Genomic DNA, 22,187 nt, shown 5'->3' on the forward strand with positions numbered 1-22,187 from the left:
AACATAACAACCTACGAAACCATGCGCAGCAACGTGCAAGCTGGACCCATCATGACCGCGATCGCCACAGGCACCATGTCGGCCGAGGGCGCCCAATTGGAAGGACCAGAGGCTGGCGGACATAGCAGCAAGAAGCGTAAGGACGGCTTGCTGTCTTCGTGGATCAAGCTGCTTGGTATCGATACATTTATTACGGTCGCCTTTCAGGGCTACAAAGGTTCGAAGTCTAAAGCGGAGCGGCAACGGCAGCGGAGGTCAAATCCTTGGACAAGGGGTATATTCAGGAATTGTCAAGACTTTTGGCTTGATGGGCCGGTGTTGGCGAGGAAGAGTGATGGTACGAAGGCGCTGCTTGGCGGAGAGGTTGTCGACTATGCGCAGATGTTTCAGGTTCCGCAAGGAGGAATGCATTACCGAGGCGGGTATGAGGCTGTAGCGACCGCGGAGGAGAACGTGTAATGAGCTGCAAGGCTCAGCGTATTGCCACCTGAACCAATATTATCCATCCTGGAAGAAGCTCGCCGAACACGACGCTCAAACCCACTGCAAACGCTGGCAGCGAAGTGAATGCAACTTCACCTCCAAGAAGTGGGGCGTGTTACACATATTGGCAGGTGGCTGCCTGGCGTGCTTCACAATGTGTTCGCAAGGAACGAGACTCAAATTCGACCGAGCATCAGCTTGACATCTGCCACCACACTGCCGGCTCTATCGTGCAGACGCAGTTGCACATCTCCTTATGGCGGCACCTTCACCGTCAATTCCACACATCGCTGGCCGCTACGCTTTGTACAAAGAAGGGACTGCTCGGATCGCAGAATGGATCAAAGCGACGTCACGTTCATGTGGCGCTCTCACCAGGAGTTCGTCGCCGCAGAAGCTGACTACGGGAGACCTGACACGCTACGCAAACGCTATCGCATGCACACTTCCAGCTGTAAATATCCCGGGCTCGATAATCGAAGATCTCCGAGAAGTCATCTCAAGCCGTCAAGTCTGCGCAGAATGGTACACAGCACAGCAGACTACGCAAACGAAGGATCGCGATGTGGACATTGCGAGCCACAGGTCACACAGACACTTCATTGACGTACTTCAGGGCGTACTGGACGTCCTACAAGAAGCAAGGAAACGGAAGCAGAGGGTAAGAGGTGCACGCGGTGGCAACTCTGCGTCGCCAGAGAAGCGGCCAGCTACAGCTAATGGTGCGACCTCTGCTCGCTTCGCTCAGCTTGAGTTGCACGAACCCTCTGAGGATCAGCTCATCACTGAAACTCCGACGGGCTTTGTGGATTCATCGGCAGCCTCTACGGTGATAGCAGAGACGCTGAATGTCGACGCTTTTGCAGAGCAACAATACGCGCTGTGGTGTTTCTTGACAGATTGTTCGGACATTCGAGCCATAATACGCCAGACATGGCAGGACTTCGAGACTGGTCACCTCAGCTTCTGCGCAGCAAGCATGACAACCGATGTTGCATTCGGTATCATGCGACGTGCCGACGACGAGTTATCCTCCCTCTACCCAGAGTTTGGCGACGCAGACGAAGTACTTGAACTTCTGGATGCGGATCTTTACCTGTTCCATGATTCACCAAGATATTTGACGCACCGTATGAACACGTCTGAGACTCCTCTTACGACTCTCGATATGCTTCTTTGTCCACAAGCACACCACTTATTGTGGGCGTCCGTTGTTTACCAGCAGCATATATCGAGGCCCGAAGACGAAGGCGACTCCCTACATCAAAGACCCAAGCGAGCGGGCAGGAAGCTCGTAAAGCCTCGTGCTGCAGAGACAACGCGCACCGCCCATCACCTAGCGCAACTTAAAGATCCCAGAATCGTCACCAACGAATCACAATTTTGTCCCATCGAAATAGCCGCCTACGCATCGTACCATCCATTCGCGAAGAAGTTGGTCTCAATCTTCCCCGAGATGCTTCGCCATCTCAAGACCTCACACCACTCGTCGCTCAAAGCGGACGTGTTGGATGTCAACAATTTCGACGAATTCCTGCGTGGGATGCAAGAACTTTCCGGCGGGCTACGAAGAAGGATGTGGTTAACATTTGCCTGCCAGACATTCATGGATAACTACGACATTACTTCGAAACGCCCTAACATTGGCCTGTACGAGCTACAGCGGGCTGTCGCTCGGCTCGACGCCATCGACGCCAGTCACACCAGAAAGTTTACAACACTCAGTACAATTATGGCATCCTCCCAGCTTCTCGTCGAGAGATGTCGTTTCACTTGCCTCAGAATGTCATGTCCTGTAAAGTCTGACGAGAATTTCTCTTTTGGCTCCGACTGCGATTGGCTTGATGGCAGCACAACGTGGTGGCCAACCACCGTATACGGCACTTTGCCGACGCTGATAGGCACCACGATTAATACCCTTCAATTGCATGCTGTCTCGACCGGCATTTGGATTTCGAATTTGAAATACGGAGCTCTGGCGATGGCACATTTGTACAGCGCGATGCGCCATTACCGGCTACTCGATGTTGAATGGACAGATATGGATTGCTTTATTGAACGGCAGAACAGCCATTGTGCTTTCATCGATAAGCTGGATGAGACAGTGGGCTCCGCCGCTGTAGCGAGGCGATTTTGCATTGCCGTAGGCGCTCCAACAACTCTGGCTACGCACCGATGCAATTCCGACACGTTCTTTAAACAAGCCAGCGCGGGACGCAAGTCTAGCATACGGTTACTCCCTGGCTCCAAGTTATTGCGCCCTCTCTTCGACCGCATATCCATTGACAATGCCGCCGGCTTTTCGCGTGGTGAGCTTCTTGACGTGGTGCTCAGAGGTTTATGTGATGTGTCGCAAGGATCCACTAGCAGTGCGTACAGCCGACTGCGCTCCTCAAACAGCCCAAGATCAGCTCAAGTGACGGGCTCGCAGCTGCTACTGACTTTCAGAGATGCTTTTATCGAATCGGAGCCTGAGCTTTACGTTGACCATGCGAGCCTCTGGAATCGCTGCATTGATCTCTTTGCGGAAATGAGGGTTGCCCAGCACCCTTTTCCGGAGACGGTGGCACGTCTAATGGACGGTCATCCATGGTTTGCGACCATGGACCTGCTATACGAAGCACAGTTATGCTCGGATCTTCAGCTGCCGGTGGAACAGTCCTCACTTGGGCGTGTCGCCCGTTACCTGCGCTCATACATCGTCGTTCATGGCAACGACTTCACCGCGGCAGCAGGGCGGCTTACAAGCGGCCATATTTCGCGACACCTACATCCTATGCTGTCGCCAGAGGCCTATGATGAGGTCTTAGAACCGCCTGATGCGTCACAGTACGCTAATACGATGGAGAAGATCAGGAATCTCTACGACATCTTGGAGTTGAACACCCCAAATCCTCTCACCGGCGCCAGCATGGAGGCGGAGCGTAGTGACGACATGCAACTCCCTCCAGAGATCCAAGGCGACGTGAAAGCAGTCTACGCTGCACGGAAGAAGAGTGGAGGGCGGAGGTTGCTCCGTAGCAGGAAGTAGGAGTGACTGCCTAGGCAGTAAAAGATCAGCTGGCACGTAACAGTGGTTAAGCAAACCGTGAGATCAGAGAGGGCATGTTCTACTTGAGTTGCTCGGCCTTTGGGGATGCAGTGATCACCTTGCTTAATATGCGTGTGGGAGAGACTGTGGATACACATGTCGGATATTATGAGCAAGCGACGGTAGCAAGAACTTCGGGAAAGCGTAGGGAGTTACCGATTCATGACGATTGCTCATTCGGTAGGCTCATCTTTGACCACTATAACATCGTCCTCCTCTCCTTCCAGATCGTCTCCATTGACAACCCCAACTCTTACCCTTCTACTCCCACCTTCCTCCCTCTTCACCTCTATCACATCCAGTATTACGCCTCGTCTTGGCCGGATCTCCTGCGCTAAGATGATCGTCTCGATGCCTGCCTTCACCCTCTCGTCTTCCGGACCCCACGGGAGACTCTCGACATCGATGTCGCGGTTGAGCAGACACTTTAGAATGACCTCCGCTCCGGCTTTCGACATGACTTGGTTCGCCTCCCGACACCGCTCGCTGCAACAACATTCAAGACAACCCTCGTAACAATGACAAGCCTCGACTCGGTCGCACGCTTGCGTGAGCAAAAGGTCCACGAACTCAAATGCCTTGGCCGCAATACCTGAGCCATGCTGGCCACCCTTGTCGTCGTAAAAAGTCAGTCGCGCTGGTCTCTTGCGCTGGGTTTCCTTCTTCGCGAACTCCTTGATGGCAACCTTGCACTCTGTCCTCACGTCTCCAGGCATACTGATCACGAAGTTAGGCATCAGACTCAGTATCGCGTGCTCGGCTGCATGTATCCCGGCGGCCAGGTTCAAGCGTCGTGATTGCAGGATTTCGATTGCGTGTTTCGGTACATCTAGCCACATGCCCTTGGATTGGATGATGATGGGTGGGTTGTCCACTTGCACCGCATCCAAGATTCGACGCTTCTTATCCACCTTGAAAAAGCCAAAGACGTTTTGGAGAACTCGTATCCGGCCAAAGAAGGCTCGACTTAGCGATCCCGGAATGCGTCGGATGGCTTCTGTCTCCACAGGATCGATATCAGTGTAATCTCGCTGCTGCGTCGTCCACTCCACCTTGACATATTCGACTTTGGCGATCATGTTGTCGGTATCCATATGCTTGACCAAGTACGTGCGGCCTTGATGCAGGAAGATGCCGCCCTCGTAGATCGTGAAGAAGGCGCGACTCGCTTCAAGCTCTTCGAGAACTTCGTTGCGACCATTGGTCGTGTCAACTATGGCGAAATGGCTGTCCTCTGTATCGCGTATAGCCACGCTTCGTGATGGGTGCGGCAGGAAGCGCTCGTCCGTATGGTAGAAGCCTAAATCGTCTTTGCGCATCCGAGTTTCACAGATCTCCGGAAGTTGTTTGGTGAAGTAGTGCACGTCTTCGTCCGGGCTGATTGGCATTTCGTAGGCGGCGCATTGGACGTGGCCCTCTAAGACGAGCATGTTGGTTAAATCGACCTGCAGCTCGCAGTTCGGCCGCGTGAAGATCTCGTCCGGGTTCTGCATGAAGTATTGGTCTGTTGGGAAACAGTCTCCCACAAGAATACTCAGGCTGTCTTTGTTTCTTCTACCTGCCCGACCGGACTGCTGACGGAGATTGGCAATGGTGTACGGAAAGCCGACGGTCAGCACAGCGTCCAGTGACCCAATATCAACGCCAAGTTCGAGGGCGTTAGTGCCAATGATACCTACCAATTTGCCGTCGAACATTTCCCTCTCTATCCTTCTTCGATCTTGCGGAGTGTAGCCGCCTCTGTACGCCATTACTCGCGCCATCACCTCGCCACGCTCAAGCGAGACGAGTTCGTTCTTCACAGCTGTGGTGAGGATCTCACACTGCTTCCTCACCCTGCAGAATGCGATAATTCTGACGCCTCTCAAGATTAACTGGCAAAACAATCGGGCTGTCTCCGCAAACGTGTCGCCCCTTCCGCTCGACGGATCGCCAGGATCTTTAAATGGCGTGTTCCAACACAGAAACTCCTTCCGACCACTCGGACTGCCATCAAAGTCCACTAACCGCACATCTTCGATGCCGAAGATCGTGCGCATGTGTTCTTGTGGATTCGCTACAGTCGCAGAGCAGGAGATGAACTTCACATGCCGGTTCCCGACCGCAGCACATATCCGTCGCAACCTCCGCATTATCAGCGCTACATGCGCGCCGAAGAGGCCGTTGTAGACATGCAGTTCATCCATGACCACATATCGCAGGTTCTGCAGGAAGTTCCGCCAGCTTTCTTCCTGCGGCAAGATAGTCAGGTGCAGCATATCCGGGTTGGTGAAGATGATACGAGCTTCGTCCCGGATGAGATTACGATCAGGAAAGGGTGTGTCGCCGTCAAAGGTCTCGCACATCACGTCGGAAAGGCCGGGCATACAGGCCAGTAAATCCTTGAGACTGCGGCGTTGATCCTGGGCTAGAGCTTTTGTTGGGAAGATATACATTGCTCGGGTCTGCAGATCTGACTCCAGCGCTGTCAAAACCGGGATCTGGTAGATTAAGCTCTTACCTGAGGAAGTGGAGGTGGCAACAATGACGTTCTGCCCTTCGTGCAATGCATTGATCGCTTCAACCTGATGACTGTAGAGGCGCGTGATGTGACGCGTGTTATATAGCGCATTGACGAGGTCTTGACTAAGGGGAAACGAGAGGTCTCCGTAAACAGGTTCCTGTGGGTCGAAGACACGGTGGCCGTCGGGCACGATCTGGCCGGTGTACCAGTCGGAGACTTTGAGCTCGGTTACTATCTCGGAGATGCTTTTACGATCATCTGGGATAGTTTTGGGTAGGGTATCAAGCGGAGCGGGCGTGCTGGAGCGTGAAGAGGCTTGCAGTGGAATGTACGGTTTGTGCTCGTCTTCCAGTCTTTCGACGGGATCGATGCCTAGTTCGACGGACTCGTTGAGCCATGCATTGATTGCTGATGTGAACTTCACGTTGCGCTTTTCAATCAAGCGCATCATCTGCTTCTGACTGTAAACCGGCATGTTGAGCTCCTCATGCTTAAGCTTCTTATGCGCCCTCACCACCTCGCCCGTTTTGGGGTTGTGCACCTGCCTCTTCAGATCGCCATCGATGAACTCAAACAGCAGCACCTCTTCCGCCTTTCCACCCCTCTCCCTCCTTTCTGCCGCCCGTCTCACCCGCTCTTCCATGGGGTTCTCAGGGAACATGTCACCTGCCCTCTTCCCTCCCCGCAAGTCCTCCTCGCCCATGAGTGCGACCTGCAGCGCTTCCTCGTCGACATACTGGAAGTTGATGGCAGCCGGCACGAGGCGTTTGACCTTCGCAATATCAGAGATGGAGAGGGGACGCTTGAGGCTGGCTTCGACTGCGCTCTTGATGGTGTCGAAGGTGGTGGCGAGATGTTTGCGCGTGCAGCAGAAGGTGTAAATGAGGTTGAGCGCTTTGTGAGTCTGGGAGAGCTTGGTGAAGGCATTGGGCCATGGAATGGTGGACTCAATCACGGTAGACGAGTCGTGGCGGATGAGTGGTGGACGGTCGCTGGCGGACTTCGGAGTACGGCGTGGTTTCTTGCCGCCATCATGCGTCTTAGTTGGGACAGCGACTGTCGTTGTGCCACTGCTGTCAAGTGACTGCTCGTTCGTGCCTTCCTCTTCTGGTGCCGGCTGTCTCTTGCGCTTGCGGTGGTGTATGAGTTGGTTGGAGACAGTGGCTGCCTGCAGCTTCACCATTGTTGACTTCGATGATGAGCCATGCGCTTATACCATTGTTGAGATCTTATGTCGACTATAGGCAACGTGTTGGGGCTGTATCGAAAGGCACTCAATGTCTTCATCGCCACCGGAGACAGCGCGGTCCAAGCGCGCCGGCTTCGACGCGAGGTCACATGCGAGCACTTTAAACGTGCCTCTACTCCCGCTCCGCCCTTCTCCGCTCGGCAGTATTGGTATGCCTCGCTGAATATGCGCTAAGTGGCATACATCCCTTCTGCAACAGTGTCCCTCTGCGCAATTCTAGCCGTCCGAACCGGACTGCCAACTCGCCTGCCATGAGCAACCAGGATTACGAATGAAGGCACGCAATCATCTTGCTCTTGAGCGTTTCCTCCGTTGCTACATAGGCCACGTGCGTATCGCAGATACCGTCCGACTATCGCAAGCAGACATGGCGCAAGTACTGCAAAATCTACATAACGAATCTGGCACGGAGTACAATCCGGGCCAGATTATCATATTGTTCGACAACCGCCACTTCAAGACCGCGGACAGTAAACTGTCCACTTTCCAAACGTATTACTTGGACGGCTTATGTAGACTTGGCTGGGCGACTTACTGGGAAAAGCCAGACTTAGAGCCCAGGAAGCTCCGGCTCATATGGTACACGGTACGCTCAGATTACACCCCTTCCTTTCGGTCAGTGTCACTCACAAGCATTTACGTACAGCACGCGGGCAGAGAGGGTCATCGCGACTTCCCACTTGCCCGCTACATGGCAGTGAAGGACATGTTCGACTCGCTCTCCGAACAAGGCTTCCGACCCATGGTGCTAGGATGGTCAGGCGAGAATCCTTACCCCATGATCGGTGGCACTGAACCAGCACCCGAACCTGAGCAGAAGAAGCCCAAGCCCAGGCTGGCGACTAGTGCCAGTGACTACGTTAGCGGACATGGCGGCAAGGCCGGTGCTACGCCGCACGATAGAGTCATGGCGATTATTGAGCAGGAAGAGGAGCGGGAGGCCAAAGCGAGGAAGGAGTTGGTGGAGATCTCGAAGAAGGCAGAGGCTACTGGGTATGGCGTGTGATCTCCAAGCTAACTACTTGATGCAATTTAGCGACCTTCGCGGAGCTCTTTGACATATACCTGCCGTTTTTCTTCTTAGTAGCGTGCGTTGAAAGATAGATGGCGTCCGCGCTTGGGAAGAGTGCCGGAAATCCCGATCATTTCTGGGGAGGTGCCGTGTATGGCAGCGGAGACAGGCTACGGTGAAGCAAGGGGTAGCGGCGAGGTCATACATGTTGCTTATCGCTGCTCAAACCTTCGAGAACGTCTCAAGATGTGGTTCAGATCCGCTCAGGGGCCGGCGCTATTTCGAGATGGACCCTGAACACGAACCCGGTTCCACCTCTCAGTCAAAGACCGCACAAGTCGTAGACTCATGTAAGTAGTGTAACGCTGAAATTCTTTCTCAGCTCGAATACTGTTGCGAATGACCGCCAGTCTCTAGAACGACGGCTGAGCAGAGCCAGGAATAGTGACCTGCAAGCTGCACGAAGATGGAACCACAACACTGGGATTTCAAAGCGGCGTCTGCGTCTGCGTTGTGCCGGGTGGAGATACGAGGCTTTGCCGAAAACAGATCACCAGCGCACAAAAACCATGCGTAACGGGCGCCTACAGAAAACGCTTTGCGGCTAGCCGCAGACGCCATGCCACTGGTCGCTATGCCGGAATGCCATATGATAGGCTCAAATACGGCGCCCCTAATCCACCCGTATCGTCCATACATTGCTGCAGCGGATCCGGGGCCATCCTTCTCCCTTCGGACCTGCAGGCGGCAGGGCCTCCTTTCTACGCGGGCTGAGACGTTACGGCTGTGTGTCGCATTTTGGTTGTCGAGGTTGTATTACCATTGTCCTCACCATACTATCCATCGTAAGCTCTTCACGGCAGCATTCTGATTCTCGTTCTGTTCTTTACCAGCCTCATCACACTTGGGTTCAGTGACGGATTTCCTTGACGCATTCGCTTCAACGACGTGCTACGACTTTGGCATTCTGCGGGACGACATTCGCTTCAGCCTCATCGTGACGAGCTTTGTGTGGGCATGATTGTCACGGGACGGTAGAAAGATCGCACGCAAGATTGGAAGTGTGCCAACCACATTCGTTCGAAAGGGTAACCGGGCTTAGGACATCACCATGCTGCACCGGTTATCACTGAGCAACCTTGTCATCATCGCCGCAATATGTATAATAACACTCTTTGTCCTCCTCACACAACACCCTGGCGGGATTTCGGAAGAAGTACGGAGTCGGTACTCACTGATGTTCAAGGGTGAAGATGAGTGGTTGAAACAGCAAAGGAGCTTCTGGAACGCATTCTACCATGACCTCAAGCAACATGGGCCGAAGACGACACCCCTCGAACATCCCGAGGGTCACGAACCGCAACTGAAAGTCGACTTCGATCGGCACGCCGAGCACACACGGCCGGATTATATGCAGATCACAAACGAACAGCAACACGCATTGACAACGGCTCACTCTGCCTTTGTGCAGGCGCTTGGGAACCGAACCTACTCGTTGCCGTACAAGCCTGGAACACGAGGTGTTGTCACGACGGCAGGAGGCAATTACCTGAACGTTGCGCTGGTTTCGGTGCGTATGCTGCGGCGGACGGGCTCAGTCTTGCCAGTCGAGGTCTTTTTGGCAGATTGGTCGGAGTTTGATGAGGACATCTGCGGCGCTGCATTACCCTCCCTCAACGCAAGATGCGTGGTTCTCGAAGATATTTTCAATACCTATTACTCGCTCTACAAGGTCGACATCTCAACCTACCAGTTCAAGGTCCTCTCGATCATGCTGTCTTCATTCGAAGAAGTCCTATTCCTGGACTCAGACTGCTTCCCGGTGCACGATCCGTCGCCGCTATTTGACAAGCAGCCTTTTACAGACACCGGTCTCATTCTCTGGCCGGACTTTTGGTTCCCGTCTGAATCACACCTTTACTTTGATATTGCGGGCATTCCGGCTCCCGATGTCCACAAGCAGTCTAGCACCGAGGCAGGCGAGATTATGTACTCGAAGAGCAAGCAAGAGGCTGGCATCCTCCTCGCGGCCTACTATAACTACTACGGCCCGGATTTCTACTACCCACTACAATCTCAAGGCGCACCGGGCGAAGGCGATAAGGAGACCTTTTTGTGGGCCTCCATTGCGACCAATACTTCCTACTACGCCGTACGCGAGCCCGTGAACGCGCTCGGTTACCGCAGCTCAGCCGGTGACTGGCGAGGCAGCGCCATGGTGCAGTTCGATCCCTTCCAAGACTACCACAACGCCACGACGCCATACCGACCGCGACCCTTCTTCTTGCACGTCAACTTCCCAAAGATCGATCCGGGTCAGATTTTCATCCCTGAGCACCTCAGCTTTGGCGTGCTTACGCCGGTATTGGACTCGGATAACAGCATGAGACGGATTTGGCATAGCACAACGCCCGCAGCGCTGGAGTTCTTCATGGGTGAGGACGTGGAGAAGGCGATGTGGGAGGAGGTCAAGGATATCGCGTGTACGTACGAGAAGACCATTCGGGCGTGGAGGGGCAAGAAGGATGTGTGCCATAATGCAACGGTTTATTATGACCATGTCTTCTTGCACTGATATGGCTGGGTTTAAGTTTCGGCTCTCTTCGTGGGCCTGGCTTTTGGCGAACAGGGAGCTCTTGAACACCCGGAAGGAGACGGCTGGTTTAGCGATTCGGCGTCCTGGATGTTGATGGGAGAACACACTGGCGCAGAAGCGACATGATATATCTGTTAATACACCCTAGGAAGGGAACGTACCTCAAGTCAGTCCTACATACCATCATCCTCTCCACGCTTGGGACGCCGAGCAGTATGCGCTCTGGACATAAGGATGCGGAAAGCCACTGGGCGGAGCGCTGTCGACCTCGCAAAAGGCTGCAGGAAGACTTCTCTGAAAGCGTGCCGCGAGAGAATGTAGATCGACGTGCACAGGCCACCATTGCGAGCGTAGCGGACCAGGCAGAGGATGGTACAGCGAGCACTCACCACGCGAGTGGCCAACCACAAATGTGATGGCTGCTGCAACTCTATGCTATCGAAGACGGCCAGCTCAGCCAACCTGAGCATGGCACATAAGGTATGTGCTCCTCAATAGCAAGCTGGATGTGAAGCACGATACGTATGCTCAGCTGCCGTACGCATCAATCCATATCGCTCCGCCAAGCGTGACTGTCCCATGCACTTGCGTGCATGTCATCACGATGGCCGTCATCTCGGTTGAGGTCCGTACAAGGACACACTGAAAGCGACCTGATAAGTAGCAAATATGTACGCCGTACGCTGGCTCCACTTTTTCTCATCACAGGACATTACCATTACCAGTAATAGCCGCGTAATCCGTCCATTACCGGGGTTGACAGGTGGAAATACCTACCACCACGCTCAGGTGACAGCATACTCTTCGTTCGGCGTAAGCGTTGCCGGCGTACTGTTCCGGCCATTTGTGCGTCAGAAGAGGTAGATGGTAGACTCTAATCAGATTTGCCACAGGGACATACGGTCCCGAAACATTGCACAGCAATACTATCCAAATCCTTAGTCGGTACCGAAGCCTTACACTGAACCTACGCGGTAGCCCGTGAGGGTTGCACTTCCGACACGAACAGTCCTTCCACGTGTCCGCATTGCATCGATATCGCTCGATTCGGAAAATCGCTAGAACAACGGGAGGAATGTTGCACTTTGTTGCTTCTAGTGCTGATGACCAGCTACTCCAGGTGCATGGGCCTAGCACTCCTTCGTTATTACCAGCATAGCCCGCGGATGCAAGCTCCCGGCTGAGCTGACAGCAGCAGAGTGCAGAGAGGGAGCACGCCCTTTGTCCTCGATCTTCAGTGCCATCATCCCGATTTCAAGTAGTCAACAGTAGGTCAGCGACTACCGGCAGATGTCATCAACCATGCGATGAGCAAAACGTAGGGATGCTAGGGGAGCCCGATCATGGTACTTGGTTACAATGACAGCTCTCGATCGTGCGGCGGGAGTGGTGGCGTGGGCGTATGCTTATCTCCCTTGCCACCACTCGCGTCCCTTATCAAGTACAAGCAATCCAACAAAGCTTTCTGATAGCGCAAGGTGGCGTGTGCTTGTCGTGCTTCTCTGCCTGATGGCCGATGGTGGTAAATTTCAAGCACGTAAGATCTTAGCATGACCATCTGTGCGGTCCCTCCACATGAGCTAGGGGCTCCCGAAGATATCAACGCGACCTCGGCTGGTACCCGAATGAATTGCGACGAGTGTAGAGATAAGGAACATTATTCCCTCAGTCCAATGATGCGAACTCTAGTCGCGTGCTGAGCGGGGTGAGTTCGGCCAGCTTCCAGACTGGGCTTAGTGTGCGCTACATTGGCTTCCTATCAATCACCGGCGCTGGTATCAGAAAGGCAGCTGCGACGTTACTCCTAGGCGCCACCTGCGCGTTGATGCAACCAAGTCATTTCTGAAAGGTCGCAGCGATGCGCTACCCGTGTCCGTGCGCTGTTGGTCTTCGTGTGGTGGCCCACGATAGGTTCAGGGCCTGTTGGATACATATGTATTGCCATGAGCCTCCCACGTCGTCCTGCAGTTAAGTACCTATCCTGCCGCCGGAGGACTTGAGTGCCTGTGGGTAGTTTTGGAAGTGCCGTCGTACTCTTCTCCAACGCTTGGCAAAACAACTCGAACTGCTTGAGACAGGATGGCGCAACTAGTACCCCCGGCCACGGCCATGACTGAGACCACCATGAACGACTTCAACCAGAAGGTCTCTCCCGCTGATCAGGAGCGTATAATGCTTCAAGGAAGCGCGTACGAGGGTGAGAATCCTGGGAGTCCGCCAGCCCGGCGCGTACGTTATCAGATGGATTGCGCTGACTTCGTCTAGTAAACATGAACCGGCAACCGCTCGAGGTATACCAGTACTGGGCACGCCTTGAGCGTGAGCGCGAGGCGAAGGACATGACCGAAATCCCGGACAGCCCTTGGGTTGTGCTCTTCAAAATGCTCACAGGACGCTCAGTGGCTGCGCCTACCGAGGTTGCCGCTGTCCATGACGGCCGTGACCCTGAAAAAGAGTCCCCAGCTGGAAGCTCTGATGTATGGGGATCTGTGAGCGAAGATGAAAGGTCGAAGGCATACCGAGCTCTTCGTGTCGCTTCATGGCAAGCAGTCTTTTACCTAATTACGACCGACATTCTCGGCTTCTCCAGTGCGCCTGAAGCTTTCCTCGAGCTCGGCCTTGGTCCTGGTATCTTGGTTTATTTCTTCTTCTATGTCCTTGCCGTATTCGCCGGTCAAGTCATCTGGAAGATGTACATGGAGACGGACAGCTCCAAATACCCGGTAGTCTGCTACGCCGACCTTGGAGAAAGGATCTTTGGCCGCGTTACCCGCCACATATTCAACGTTGTTCAGTCGCTTCAGCTGGTCTTCAACGTCGCGCTACTGATTATCGGTAACGGTCAGACGCTTGTTACCATGATCGAGTGGAAATTCTGCTACTTGGCACTCAATATCTTCTTTATGCTAATCGGCATGATTGCTGGCCAAGTACGGAGTCTGCGCAACTTCGCATGGTTCGCCAACATCAATATCTGGCTTAACATCATTGTTATGATCATCACTCTGGTCGGCACTTACCGCTACCCGCCTGTTCCATCGCAGTCCAACCACGCAGATCTGAGCGCGCCCAAGAGCGTGTCAGGATGGGTGCCGACCTACACCGATGGTTGGTATCAGCAGGTCTCTGGTGTTCAGCTTGCCGTCTTTGCCTATGGTGGTGCCATGATCTTCCCAGAGTTCATGGCTGAGATGCGCCGCCCGCGCGACTTCTGGAAGTCGATGCTGGTCGCGCAGTTCTTCTGCTTCTTCATGTACATGATGTTCGGTCTGCTCGTGTACTGCAAGCAGGGCATGTACGCATCTATTCTCCCAGGTCTGAATTTTGCGAACCAGACCTTCATTCTGGCGAACAACGTTATCGGCCTGATCTCCACCATGGTGGCTGCTGTTCTTTACGGCAACATCGGCGTTAAGGTGTTCTACGTTAACGTCCTCCAGGCTTACTTCAAAGCTCCCTCAATGCTGGACCCGAGAGGACGCTTCTACTGGGCCGCCACAGTTATTGGCTATTGGGCAGTCGCTTGGGTTTTGGGCTCTGCCATCCCGAACATCACTGCGCTTGTCACTCTTGTGGGTGCTGCCTGTATCTTGCAGTTCACCTACACCTTCCCGCCACTCTTACTCCTGGGATACTGGGTGCAAGTTGATGCCGCAAAAGGCGACAATCCCTGGACACCAGACATGGCTCCAAGATCGAACCGCATCGACTCTTGGAAGGACAAGTCGAGATGGACCCGAGGTCTATCGAAGTACTGGTATGCAAAGCTGTTCTTGGTAAGTGTCTCCGAAGTCGTTATAGCGTCGATTTTGTTGCTGATGTATCCCAGGCTTTGCTGTTCGTTGCTGCCTTGGCCAACTGCGCGCTCGGTATCTACGCCGGTATCGAGACAGCCATTGGGGCCTACGGGGCCGGTTACCTTATTCCGTTCTCATGCTATGCGCCAAACGACCCTCGGGTTAATGGTGGTGCTTGATTTGTCTGGCGAGCTGAACGAGCGAATACGTCGATGCCGAATGAACTCGCTCACGGCGGAATCACTACCGAGTCGAAGGACGTAGTCGACATCTACATATTCTGTCTGTAATCAGTGCAGTCACTTGCACATACATGGAACGTATTTCGTGGCGCTGACAACCTCGGGAGAGTAAAGTGTTCCACATGGAGGCTTGTAGAGTAGTCTGACTTGGGTCATATATGAGGTGAAGTCAAGAGATGCACTGGAGAAGGAAGAACAAACTCGACCAACGAGTAGTGGCTGCTTACGGTACTCTGTTCATGGTCTAGGCACCAATACGGCATGGAAGAGGGCTCTTCCTGCATTCCCAATCAGGACACCGTTCAGCACGGCAGGATCGAATGACTCCACCATACAAGCCATTGACATCATGCGCACCAATTCCACCGAATTCACCAATTCATCAACTCCTGAGACAGCATTCCAGGCGGGAGCACAATAGGTTCGTTGATCAGCGCGTTTCAATGACAGCGAAGTCCGACCGTGAGAGTACATTCCGATGATGTTACCTCGCCACTGTTGTTCGATGCGTATGTGTCTTTACTCAGCGAAGCTCATAGAGCCCTAGGGTTGAAACGCGCAGTCTTCGGCATCAGGCATTGCGGGGAAAGGACAGTAACATGGTTAGAGATGTGGAGTGTACAACATCGCTACACCGGCCTTCCCTTGACCTTCAGTGGGTGGGCCTCCGTGTTATACACCCAAGTATTGTGCTTGCCTTTGCGACCATCCTGCACATGGAAGGGCGCATCATCCTATTGAGGGTTGTCAGCGTCCGCTGCAATGGTCCGCTAAAGCGATCGTACAACTCACATCCAGGTGGATTAGCCAGACATATTTCAGCAACTCCGCCAACACAAAGCTCTCCATACGGTCAAGCTGCGTCCCGCCATCAATGGCATCGACGTCGCTGATAGCACTGAATCCAGATTCCGTCCTACAGACCCTGTTGATAGCTTCGAAGGCTTTCCACGCCCACTCTCGGTACTTCGGGTCTTGGGTAGCTCTATATGCGTAATACCACGTCTCTATCACCTCCGGCCGTAATTTGAAGTCGTTACTGGTAATTTGGACGGAGTTGCTCGCGTTACACTCAGTCAAATTGAAGTCGTGTAAGAATCCCTGGCTGCAGTCGTTCGTCCACACGATGAACTCACCACCGAGTCCCGTCTTCGTCATCTCGTACATGGCTCCGCTGGTGTCTGCGATGGTGAGGCCAAAGTCAATCAACGTCTGGTTTCTCAACGCCATACCGCCTAGTATAATGTTGCCGCCGGCAAACCACGAAAGGGAGTCCATGGCATTAGACAGATACCGACCTGTGAAGTACGGCAAAAGGGTCCACTCTGGATGGCCCACTGGATGCGAAGCTAAATACCGGATAGTAGAGTCAACGGCGAGCTTCCAGCGATCAAGGTACATCGCGTATGCGCCTCGATCATATACATATGCCTTGATGAGATACTCGTAGTAAGAATCGGAAAAGGAGCCTGGTGCAGAGGTTAGCATCATAACAAGCGGCAGACGCGACGCCCGTTTCGTATGTACCCCAGCTCCCCTTGGAGTTTATAATTCTGCCGTCTATTATCGACAGAAAGGAGCCGATTAGGCCGGGAAAAGGCTCGTTGTATTGCGGGAAAGGGTAGAGCAGGAACTGCTCGGCCAACCTAGCATGCCGAACATACGTGTCATTGCCAGTAATGGATGAGAGCCGATCAAACTCCAGGATCAATGTTCCGATACCTGCAATGGCATTCGAAAGGCCGTCATCAGTCTTACAGATTGCTGGGTCGATCCAGTTCCTAGGTATCCCAGAAGGCGTGTTGAACCCGCAATCCAACGCATTGCCTAGGTTGACCATCTGGCGATACAAGCCGTCCCGCAGACTCTGGTCTTCAGCAATGTGCCTAAATGGTCCGCTCAAAAGATCATGCGCTGAAATCATGCTGCCAAGATGGCGAATCGTCAGTTCGAAGAGTTGAATTCTCATGCCGTTCGTGGGCCTTGTAAAGTCGACGGTGGCGATGAACTGTAATATCTGGCGTACGACCGTCTCCTCCTCGAACATGATCGCAGTAGACAATGCATCGATTGCAGTAGCACCCCAACCCGCGAAGTCATCATCACATGTATTGGTTACGGGATGCAGTGTGTCATTGCCCATGCAGTAGGTTGCGTAGCCAGTCCAGGCATGACGGAAGGCTTTCTTGACTTCTTCGCGCCTCACTTTCAGCACCATACGTGACCGGGAAATGCCTTATACCGTATTGTCAGCACTAACAGGGAACACTATAGCCATTGAAAGTCGTACCAGCACCCCTCGGAACGCCAAGTGGTGGAGGTAAGCCATTGATGGAACTGTACACAATCCCTAGCAGTACAACGGCTCCCAATATAGTCAGAACATTACGTGGCGTCCATCGCATTATGCGATGCTGTATTCGACTGCTGAGTACGACAACTCAACCAGTCGCGCCAGAGTAGGTGGGAAGGGAGCTACTGGCTCAAGCCCACAGCGACCAGAAGAAGGGGAGACAGCAGAAACAAGGTGGATGATTGTCAATGCCCTTCCGCACTGCAGCTGCACCAGCCAGCTACTAAACCTTGCTGTTCTTGTCCATCTCGGCTGATGACCACCTTTGCAGCTGCGGGCAGCCGTGATTGGTGGGCCACGCCAGAACCGAACCTTGTGTCCAGCATCTTTGTGCAGTAGTCATGGTATAGAAAGTACTGACAAGCTTGAAGGGTCTACAGAGATGGAGGTAATGCATAGCGCAGTTGAGAAGAATGAGAGGTACCAGCAGTGTAACGGACGGTGGTGATGGCGATAAGGATAGCATGCATGACTCGTCCACATCGGCGCCAAGCGCAGAGATCAGAAGCTTGGCATTCCTCACAACCGACAGTGATCGCGTGGATGTGATGTCGAAGAGTAAATTGACCACTATATGCTCAACACCGGCGTACCCTCTCCACCACCGTCCCGTGCAGTCAATGGACTTAGGACTGGGCTAAGCTTTATCTTTGGCCTTGCCCGGAACACGCTGTCATACTCTGCCTCGGGCGAGAAGAGCTGCTCCCTAGGCGTGATGTCTCTCCTTGCCAAACCCAAGGCTTTGGAAGGACTCGTGCCAGCCGACGATCTTCGTGCGGTTGTTGCTGTGTTCTGACTGTGGCTCAAAGGTTGAAAGGAGCTTTGCGTACGCGAGTGAACAGGTTTCTTCGAAGCTGGCGCTGATGATGTTATGGGAGCTTGTGAGATGGATTGGCGGGTACGGTCCAGTAGCGTTGGGCCAACGTCGTCCGCTACGCTGCCGTCTCCTCTCGTGGTGATGTCGTCGTCATGGTCGGGTAAAGTCGAAAAGGTAGCAGATGTTAACGTAGGGGACATTAGCGGACCAGCGCCGGCATCTTCCGGACTTCGCAAAGCAATCGACATACGGGTCCGCTCGACCAGCGATGGGCGAGCAGCAGCTAGCCGTCCTATCGGGAGCGCCGGCACCGCGAAGTTGTGGCCATCTTTTGAGGGTGTTGCTTCGCCACCGACTGAAGTGTCGCCAGTGTGAAGATCACTCGCGGCCAATGTTGCATAGCCGTTCTGGGCTGACGCTTGCTGTGTTGACGATGGAGGATTCGTTGGCAGACCGATTCCACTGTCGAGCCTCCCACCGTCAACGTCACCATGACAGCCGTCTTGCTTCTGAACATTGCTACCGAGCGAGCTCGCACAGAGCTCATCCACCGGCGTGGCCAAAATAGAACTCGAACTCAACGGACTACTCCCACTATCTGTCCTTACCGGCCTCGGCTTCAGCGGTGAGAAGATCTCTGACTTCAGGGGGATAGGTTGTCGCTGACTCTCAACCTTCGGCTGGTGGTAGCTTCGTGAACGTGGAGGTACCACTCGGGCGGTGACTGTTGGACGTATGACAGGCACGGCGGTTAAGGACGGAGAACGTTGATGTGGATTTGGTTTGTCGGCGGAGGCGTCGACGGTTCGCTTGCCGGGAGATATGGACCGGCGACGGTTCTGCCGGAGCTCTTCTCGCATGGTGGATAAGATCTCGTCGTACTTGGTTGACATGGCGGCATGCGTTTCGCTTCGCATCCGTATTGAGTGTGGCGGAGGTGGATGCGGGTCTCTGAGGTTTAAATTCTTGTGCTTGTCGAAACAGAGATCAACAGTGACGTTGTTGGGCGAATCTTCGATAACATTTTTCATTCGGTTCGCATGTCGTCTCGACAGGAGTTCTTCGTGCATGCTTTGCCATCTGCGGACCCGTTCGCTCTGGAGACGTGCCGTGTGCTCTAGGGCATTCAGAGGATTCGTTTGCGGATTCGGCAGGACGGCACCATTGATAAGATTTTCCAGCGGTTGAGTCAGCAGCAGGTGCTCTTCAACAGTCTCGTGTTTGCCAATCAGTGTACCCAGCAGCTCCTTGCTGCCCACCCACCGCTTCCTCAAGCCCTCCTCAAGCTTCTTAAACCTTTTGGCTTCTGCAACTGTCGGCTGACTCTTCGCTCGCGCCTCTGCTTTCTGTCTGCGCCTCTCTAGGTCCACTTCCACATCCTCAAGCGCATTCCAAACCTGCTCGTACGCTTCCTTTTTCTTGCACCTCTCATCCAACACTCTTCCCAACGCCGCCTTATGCGCCAAAGTCATTGGCAACAGACCCTCCGCCTGAGATCTACTGACATCTCTCGCCAAGCCCAACCTCTCAGCAACCGGCCCACCATACCGTCTCTGCTCGTGCGTCCTCTTCTTTTCCAGCGTTACCTCTTTCAACACCACAGCAGAGAAGACTAAACATAGCTCCCAAAGCTTAGACCCTTGGCAGTCATCGAGCATAGACCTTCGCAGAACAGTTTTTCTACCAAGGACGCCATTCTTCTTGAGGTCGTTCAGACAACGATAAAGCGCTGCGCGTAGATTGATGCTTTGCAGTGGCTCCAAGGGCGGATAGAATGGCTGGAGCTTATCCGCGGTAAGAGCTGGTTCGTACAAACGGAACAGTTGGTACAAAGCAAACTCGACACTACGAATGCGGGACCTGGCATCACCGGTGCTGGAGAGTGTGTTGGTTGTGATTGCAGGCCACTCTGGGAGAAGGTCAAGGTTCAGAAGGCGAAGGTTGGTCAAGAAGAGCGATATTATGGTTGCAGTGGTCGAAGGTTTGCTAGCAACGTCCTTGGACGCTGTTCTTCTATGTCCATAGCTGGCGGACGTTGCCGTAGTTGAGCCAATGGTTGATTGTGTTCGCTCTCGCCTTGCCACCGGCTCCATGTCTGAAGTTGAACCACTCAGACATGAGATCCCTCCGGTACGCTCGATTTCCTTGTTGTGAACGGCCTTAGGAGGAGGAGGAGCGAATATAAGCGGGCATTATAATGTGCAAAGTAAACATTCCATTCCGAGCTGCGCGTCGCGTAACCGCTGGCTATCTAGTGCAGCAGTCAATGCGAACTCTTGGCACATCGATATCACAATTCTTACTTGATTACTGTTTGCAATCAGACAAAGTAACGTGACCAAGATGTTTGCAGTCAAAGGCTGGTCGGTCGACCCATCAGCACTTAAGCCGCAGACCGAGGTATACAGGTCAAGTCAGGGAGATGACGGGGTGAAAGCAAGCCGAAAGCGCAAGCGGGATGAGGGCCAGACTGCGCGGCAGGAGGGAGACGTAGGCAAGCTGTGGAGCCAGCATGTTGAGGGCAAGGTAGCGAAGAAGGCGAGTGGCTCGGTCAAGAAAGCTCTCAAGCGCGCGAAGCATGGAGATAGGCAAGATCAGCAGGCCAGACCAGTCAAAGGCGCAACGGGAGACAGACCGGCTGCAGCACAGCCAGTCTCGAAGACCGATGATGAGGTACCAGTTGCGAAAGCCCCGAAGAAAGACAAGAAGAAGCACAAGCATGAAGTTGCACGGCACATCTCGCAAGACGTCAACACTGGGAGCGAGAAAGCAGCAAGCCAGGTTGCGCAGACTGCTCCTCCGCCAGTCCCGCCGTTCCCAGCACAAGCGAAACTCACGCCCATGCAAGCAGCGATGCGGCAGAAGCTCGTATCTGCCCGCTTCCGTCACCTCAATCAGACGCTCTACACAGCACCTTCCGCCACCGCATTGAGTCTCTTCGCGCAAAATCCGGAAATGTTCGAAGACTATCATGCTGGCTTTCGGCAACAGGTCTCCGTCTGGCCGGAGAACCCATTAGACAGCCTCATTGAAGTCATTCGTAATCGCGGCAAGGTGAAGCTACCAAAACATAACGATCGGAAGGGCAAAAGCAAACCGTCTGGCAATGAGTCTCTGCAGCCTCTCCCACGCACTCAAGGCATATGCGTGATAGCTGATTTAGGGTGTGGCGACGCCCGCTTGGCACAAACACTCAGGCCTGAAACCAGCAAGCTCAATCTAAAGATACAGTCCTTTGACTTGCATTCGCCATCCCCACTCGTGACTAAAGCTGACGTTTCGAATCTGCCATTGCCGGACGGAGCCGTCGATGTTGCGATATTCTGCCTAGCCTTGATGGGTACGAATTGGATCTCCTTTATTGAGGAAGCCTACCGAATCTTGCACTGGAAGGGCGAACTTTGGATTGCGGAGATCAAATCGCGATTCGGTCGAGTCGGTGGCGGCAAGGGAAAGGTTGTAGAGCATAGCGTAGGTTCTAAGCGGAAAGCTGCCGCTGTGAAGAAAGTGAAGGATGCGAAGGAGAAGGAGGACGAGCAAATCGACGAGCATACCGCGTTGAGGACGGAAGTCGATGGGGTGGAGGCGAAGAGGGATGAGACGGATGTCGCTGCTTTCGTTGACGTCTTGAGGAGGAGAGGTTTCGTGCTTAAGGAGGGCAAAGGTGGCCTTGACCTTGGCAATAAGATGTTCGTGAAGATGGAGTTTGTCAAGGCTGCTACGCCGTCAAAGGGCAAGGGCGCCGTTGCTTCCACGACTCAGCCGCAGCAGGGTAAGAAGAGATTTGTGGAAGCGGTAGAAGACGAGGTGGCGACGGAGGATGAGGCGAAAGTGCTCAAGCCTTGCTTATACAAGATCCGATAGAGCTCCAACCTCGCTCGTTGCCATGCAATGCACTAGAGACTCGGCAATGCCGTCGTCGACCACGGCAGCAGTGCTTTTCCGCGGGCGCGTAAACGCGCTCACCGTGGTCCGTCAGGTCCGCCGATCAAAGCGGACTGGCAATCCACATGCATCGCGCGGTTGCCTATCGCGGCCCGCGCT

At 53.8% G+C, this 22,187-nt stretch overlaps 8 protein-coding genes across 8 annotated transcripts; 5 read left to right on the forward strand and 3 right to left on the reverse strand.

Moving 5' to 3' along the window:
• Positions 1–599: 599 nt before the first annotated feature.
• On the forward strand, positions 600–3,631 carry BAUCODRAFT_235264 (uncharacterized protein). The gene has a single exon (XM_007681324.1). It carries the CDS (start codon positions 740–742, stop codon positions 3,512–3,514), a length of 2,775 nt encoding a protein of 924 aa, XP_007679514.1. The 5' UTR covers positions 600–739; the 3' UTR covers positions 3,515–3,631.
• A 116-nt stretch (positions 3,632–3,747) lies between these two features.
• On the reverse strand, positions 3,748–7,260 carry BAUCODRAFT_150648 (uncharacterized protein; the record flags this gene model as incomplete). The annotated part of the gene is made up of 2 exons (XM_007681325.1): positions 3,748–4,060; positions 4,118–7,260. The coding sequence occupies 2 exons, from the start codon at positions 7,258–7,260 to the stop codon at positions 3,748–3,750; spliced, it is 3,456 nt and encodes a 1,151-aa protein (XP_007679515.1).
• Positions 7,261–7,459: 199 nt separating this feature from the next.
• On the forward strand, positions 7,460–8,746 carry BAUCODRAFT_36985 (uncharacterized protein). The gene is made up of 2 exons (XM_007681025.1): positions 7,460–7,912; positions 7,973–8,746. Exons 1-2 carry the CDS (start codon positions 7,694–7,696, stop codon positions 8,330–8,332), a joined length of 579 nt encoding a protein of 192 aa, XP_007679215.1. The 5' UTR covers positions 7,460–7,693; the 3' UTR covers positions 8,333–8,746.
• Positions 8,747–9,575: 829 nt separating this feature from the next.
• On the forward strand, positions 9,576–10,913 carry BAUCODRAFT_26613 (glycosyltransferase family 71 protein; the record flags this gene model as incomplete). Its single annotated transcript, XM_007680953.1, has 1 exon — positions 9,576–10,913. The coding sequence occupies one exon, from the start codon at positions 9,576–9,578 to the stop codon at positions 10,911–10,913; it is 1,338 nt and encodes a 445-aa protein (XP_007679143.1).
• Positions 10,914–12,753: 1,840 nt separating this feature from the next.
• On the forward strand, positions 12,754–15,241 carry BAUCODRAFT_235731 (uncharacterized protein). Its single transcript, XM_007681326.1, has 3 exons — positions 12,754–13,146; positions 13,200–14,710; positions 14,764–15,241. The coding sequence occupies exons 1-3, from the start codon at positions 13,014–13,016 to the stop codon at positions 14,908–14,910; spliced, it is 1,791 nt and encodes a 596-aa protein (XP_007679516.1). The 5' UTR covers positions 12,754–13,013; the 3' UTR covers positions 14,911–15,241.
• A 92-nt stretch (positions 15,242–15,333) lies between these two features.
• Positions 15,334–17,247, reverse strand: BAUCODRAFT_235769 (glycoside hydrolase family 47 protein). Its single transcript, XM_007681327.1, has 3 exons — positions 16,501–17,247; positions 15,766–16,442; positions 15,334–15,707 (listed from the first exon to the last, which is right to left on the reverse strand). Exons 1-3 carry the CDS (start codon positions 17,189–17,191, stop codon positions 15,603–15,605), a joined length of 1,473 nt encoding a protein of 490 aa, XP_007679517.1. The 5' UTR covers positions 17,192–17,247; the 3' UTR covers positions 15,334–15,602.
• A 700-nt stretch (positions 17,248–17,947) lies between these two features.
• On the reverse strand, positions 17,948–20,131 carry BAUCODRAFT_45480 (uncharacterized protein; the record flags this gene model as incomplete). Its single annotated transcript, XM_007681131.1, has 1 exon — positions 17,948–20,131. A coding segment is annotated over one exon (2,184 nt), but the record flags the coding sequence as incomplete, so codon positions are not given.
• A 532-nt stretch (positions 20,132–20,663) lies between these two features.
• BAUCODRAFT_36990 (uncharacterized protein) lies at positions 20,664–22,007 on the forward strand (the record flags this gene model as incomplete). Its single annotated transcript, XM_007681026.1, has 1 exon — positions 20,664–22,007. A coding segment is annotated over one exon (1,344 nt), but the record flags the coding sequence as incomplete, so codon positions are not given.
• Between the last annotated feature and the right edge of the window lie 180 nt (positions 22,008–22,187).

This window comes from Baudoinia panamericana, assembly GCF_000338955.1.
Source record: "Baudoinia panamericana UAMH 10762 unplaced genomic scaffold BAUCOscaffold_11, whole genome shotgun sequence".
Taxonomy (NCBI): Eukaryota; Fungi; Ascomycota; class Dothideomycetes; order Mycosphaerellales; family Teratosphaeriaceae; genus Baudoinia; species Baudoinia panamericana.

Bases quoted from the DNA above. Each gene is read 5' to 3' on its own strand.
- BAUCODRAFT_235264 (XM_007681324.1), top strand. From the start codon at position 740: ATGGCGGCACCTTCACCGTCAATTCCACACATCGCTGGCCGCTACGCT.
- BAUCODRAFT_36985 (XM_007681025.1), top strand. From the start codon at position 7,694: ATGGCGCAAGTACTGCAAAATCTACATAACGAATCTGGCACGGAGTAC. The intron at 7,913-7,972 runs GTACGCTCAGAT...ATTTACGTACAG, and splicing joins TCCGGCTCATATGGTACACG to CACGCGGGCAGAGAGGGTCA.
- BAUCODRAFT_235731 (XM_007681326.1), top strand. From the start codon at position 13,014: ATGGCGCAACTAGTACCCCCGGCCACGGCCATGACTGAGACCACCATG. The intron at 13,147-13,199 runs GTCCGCCAGCCC...GACTTCGTCTAG, and splicing joins CGAGGGTGAGAATCCTGGGA to TAAACATGAACCGGCAACCG. The intron at 14,711-14,763 runs GTAAGTGTCTCC...GATGTATCCCAG, and splicing joins GGTATGCAAAGCTGTTCTTG to GCTTTGCTGTTCGTTGCTGC.
- BAUCODRAFT_235769 (XM_007681327.1), bottom strand. From the start codon at position 17,191: ATGGTGCTGAAAGTGAGGCGCGAAGAAGTCAAGAAAGCCTTCCGTCAT. The intron at 16,443-16,500 runs GTACATACGAAA...CCTCTGCACCAG, and splicing joins AAACTCCAAGGGGAGCTGGG to GCTCCTTTTCCGATTCTTAC. The intron at 15,708-15,765 runs GTGAGTTGTACG...AACCCTCAATAG, and splicing joins TCTGGCTAATCCACCTGGAT to GATGATGCGCCCTTCCATGT.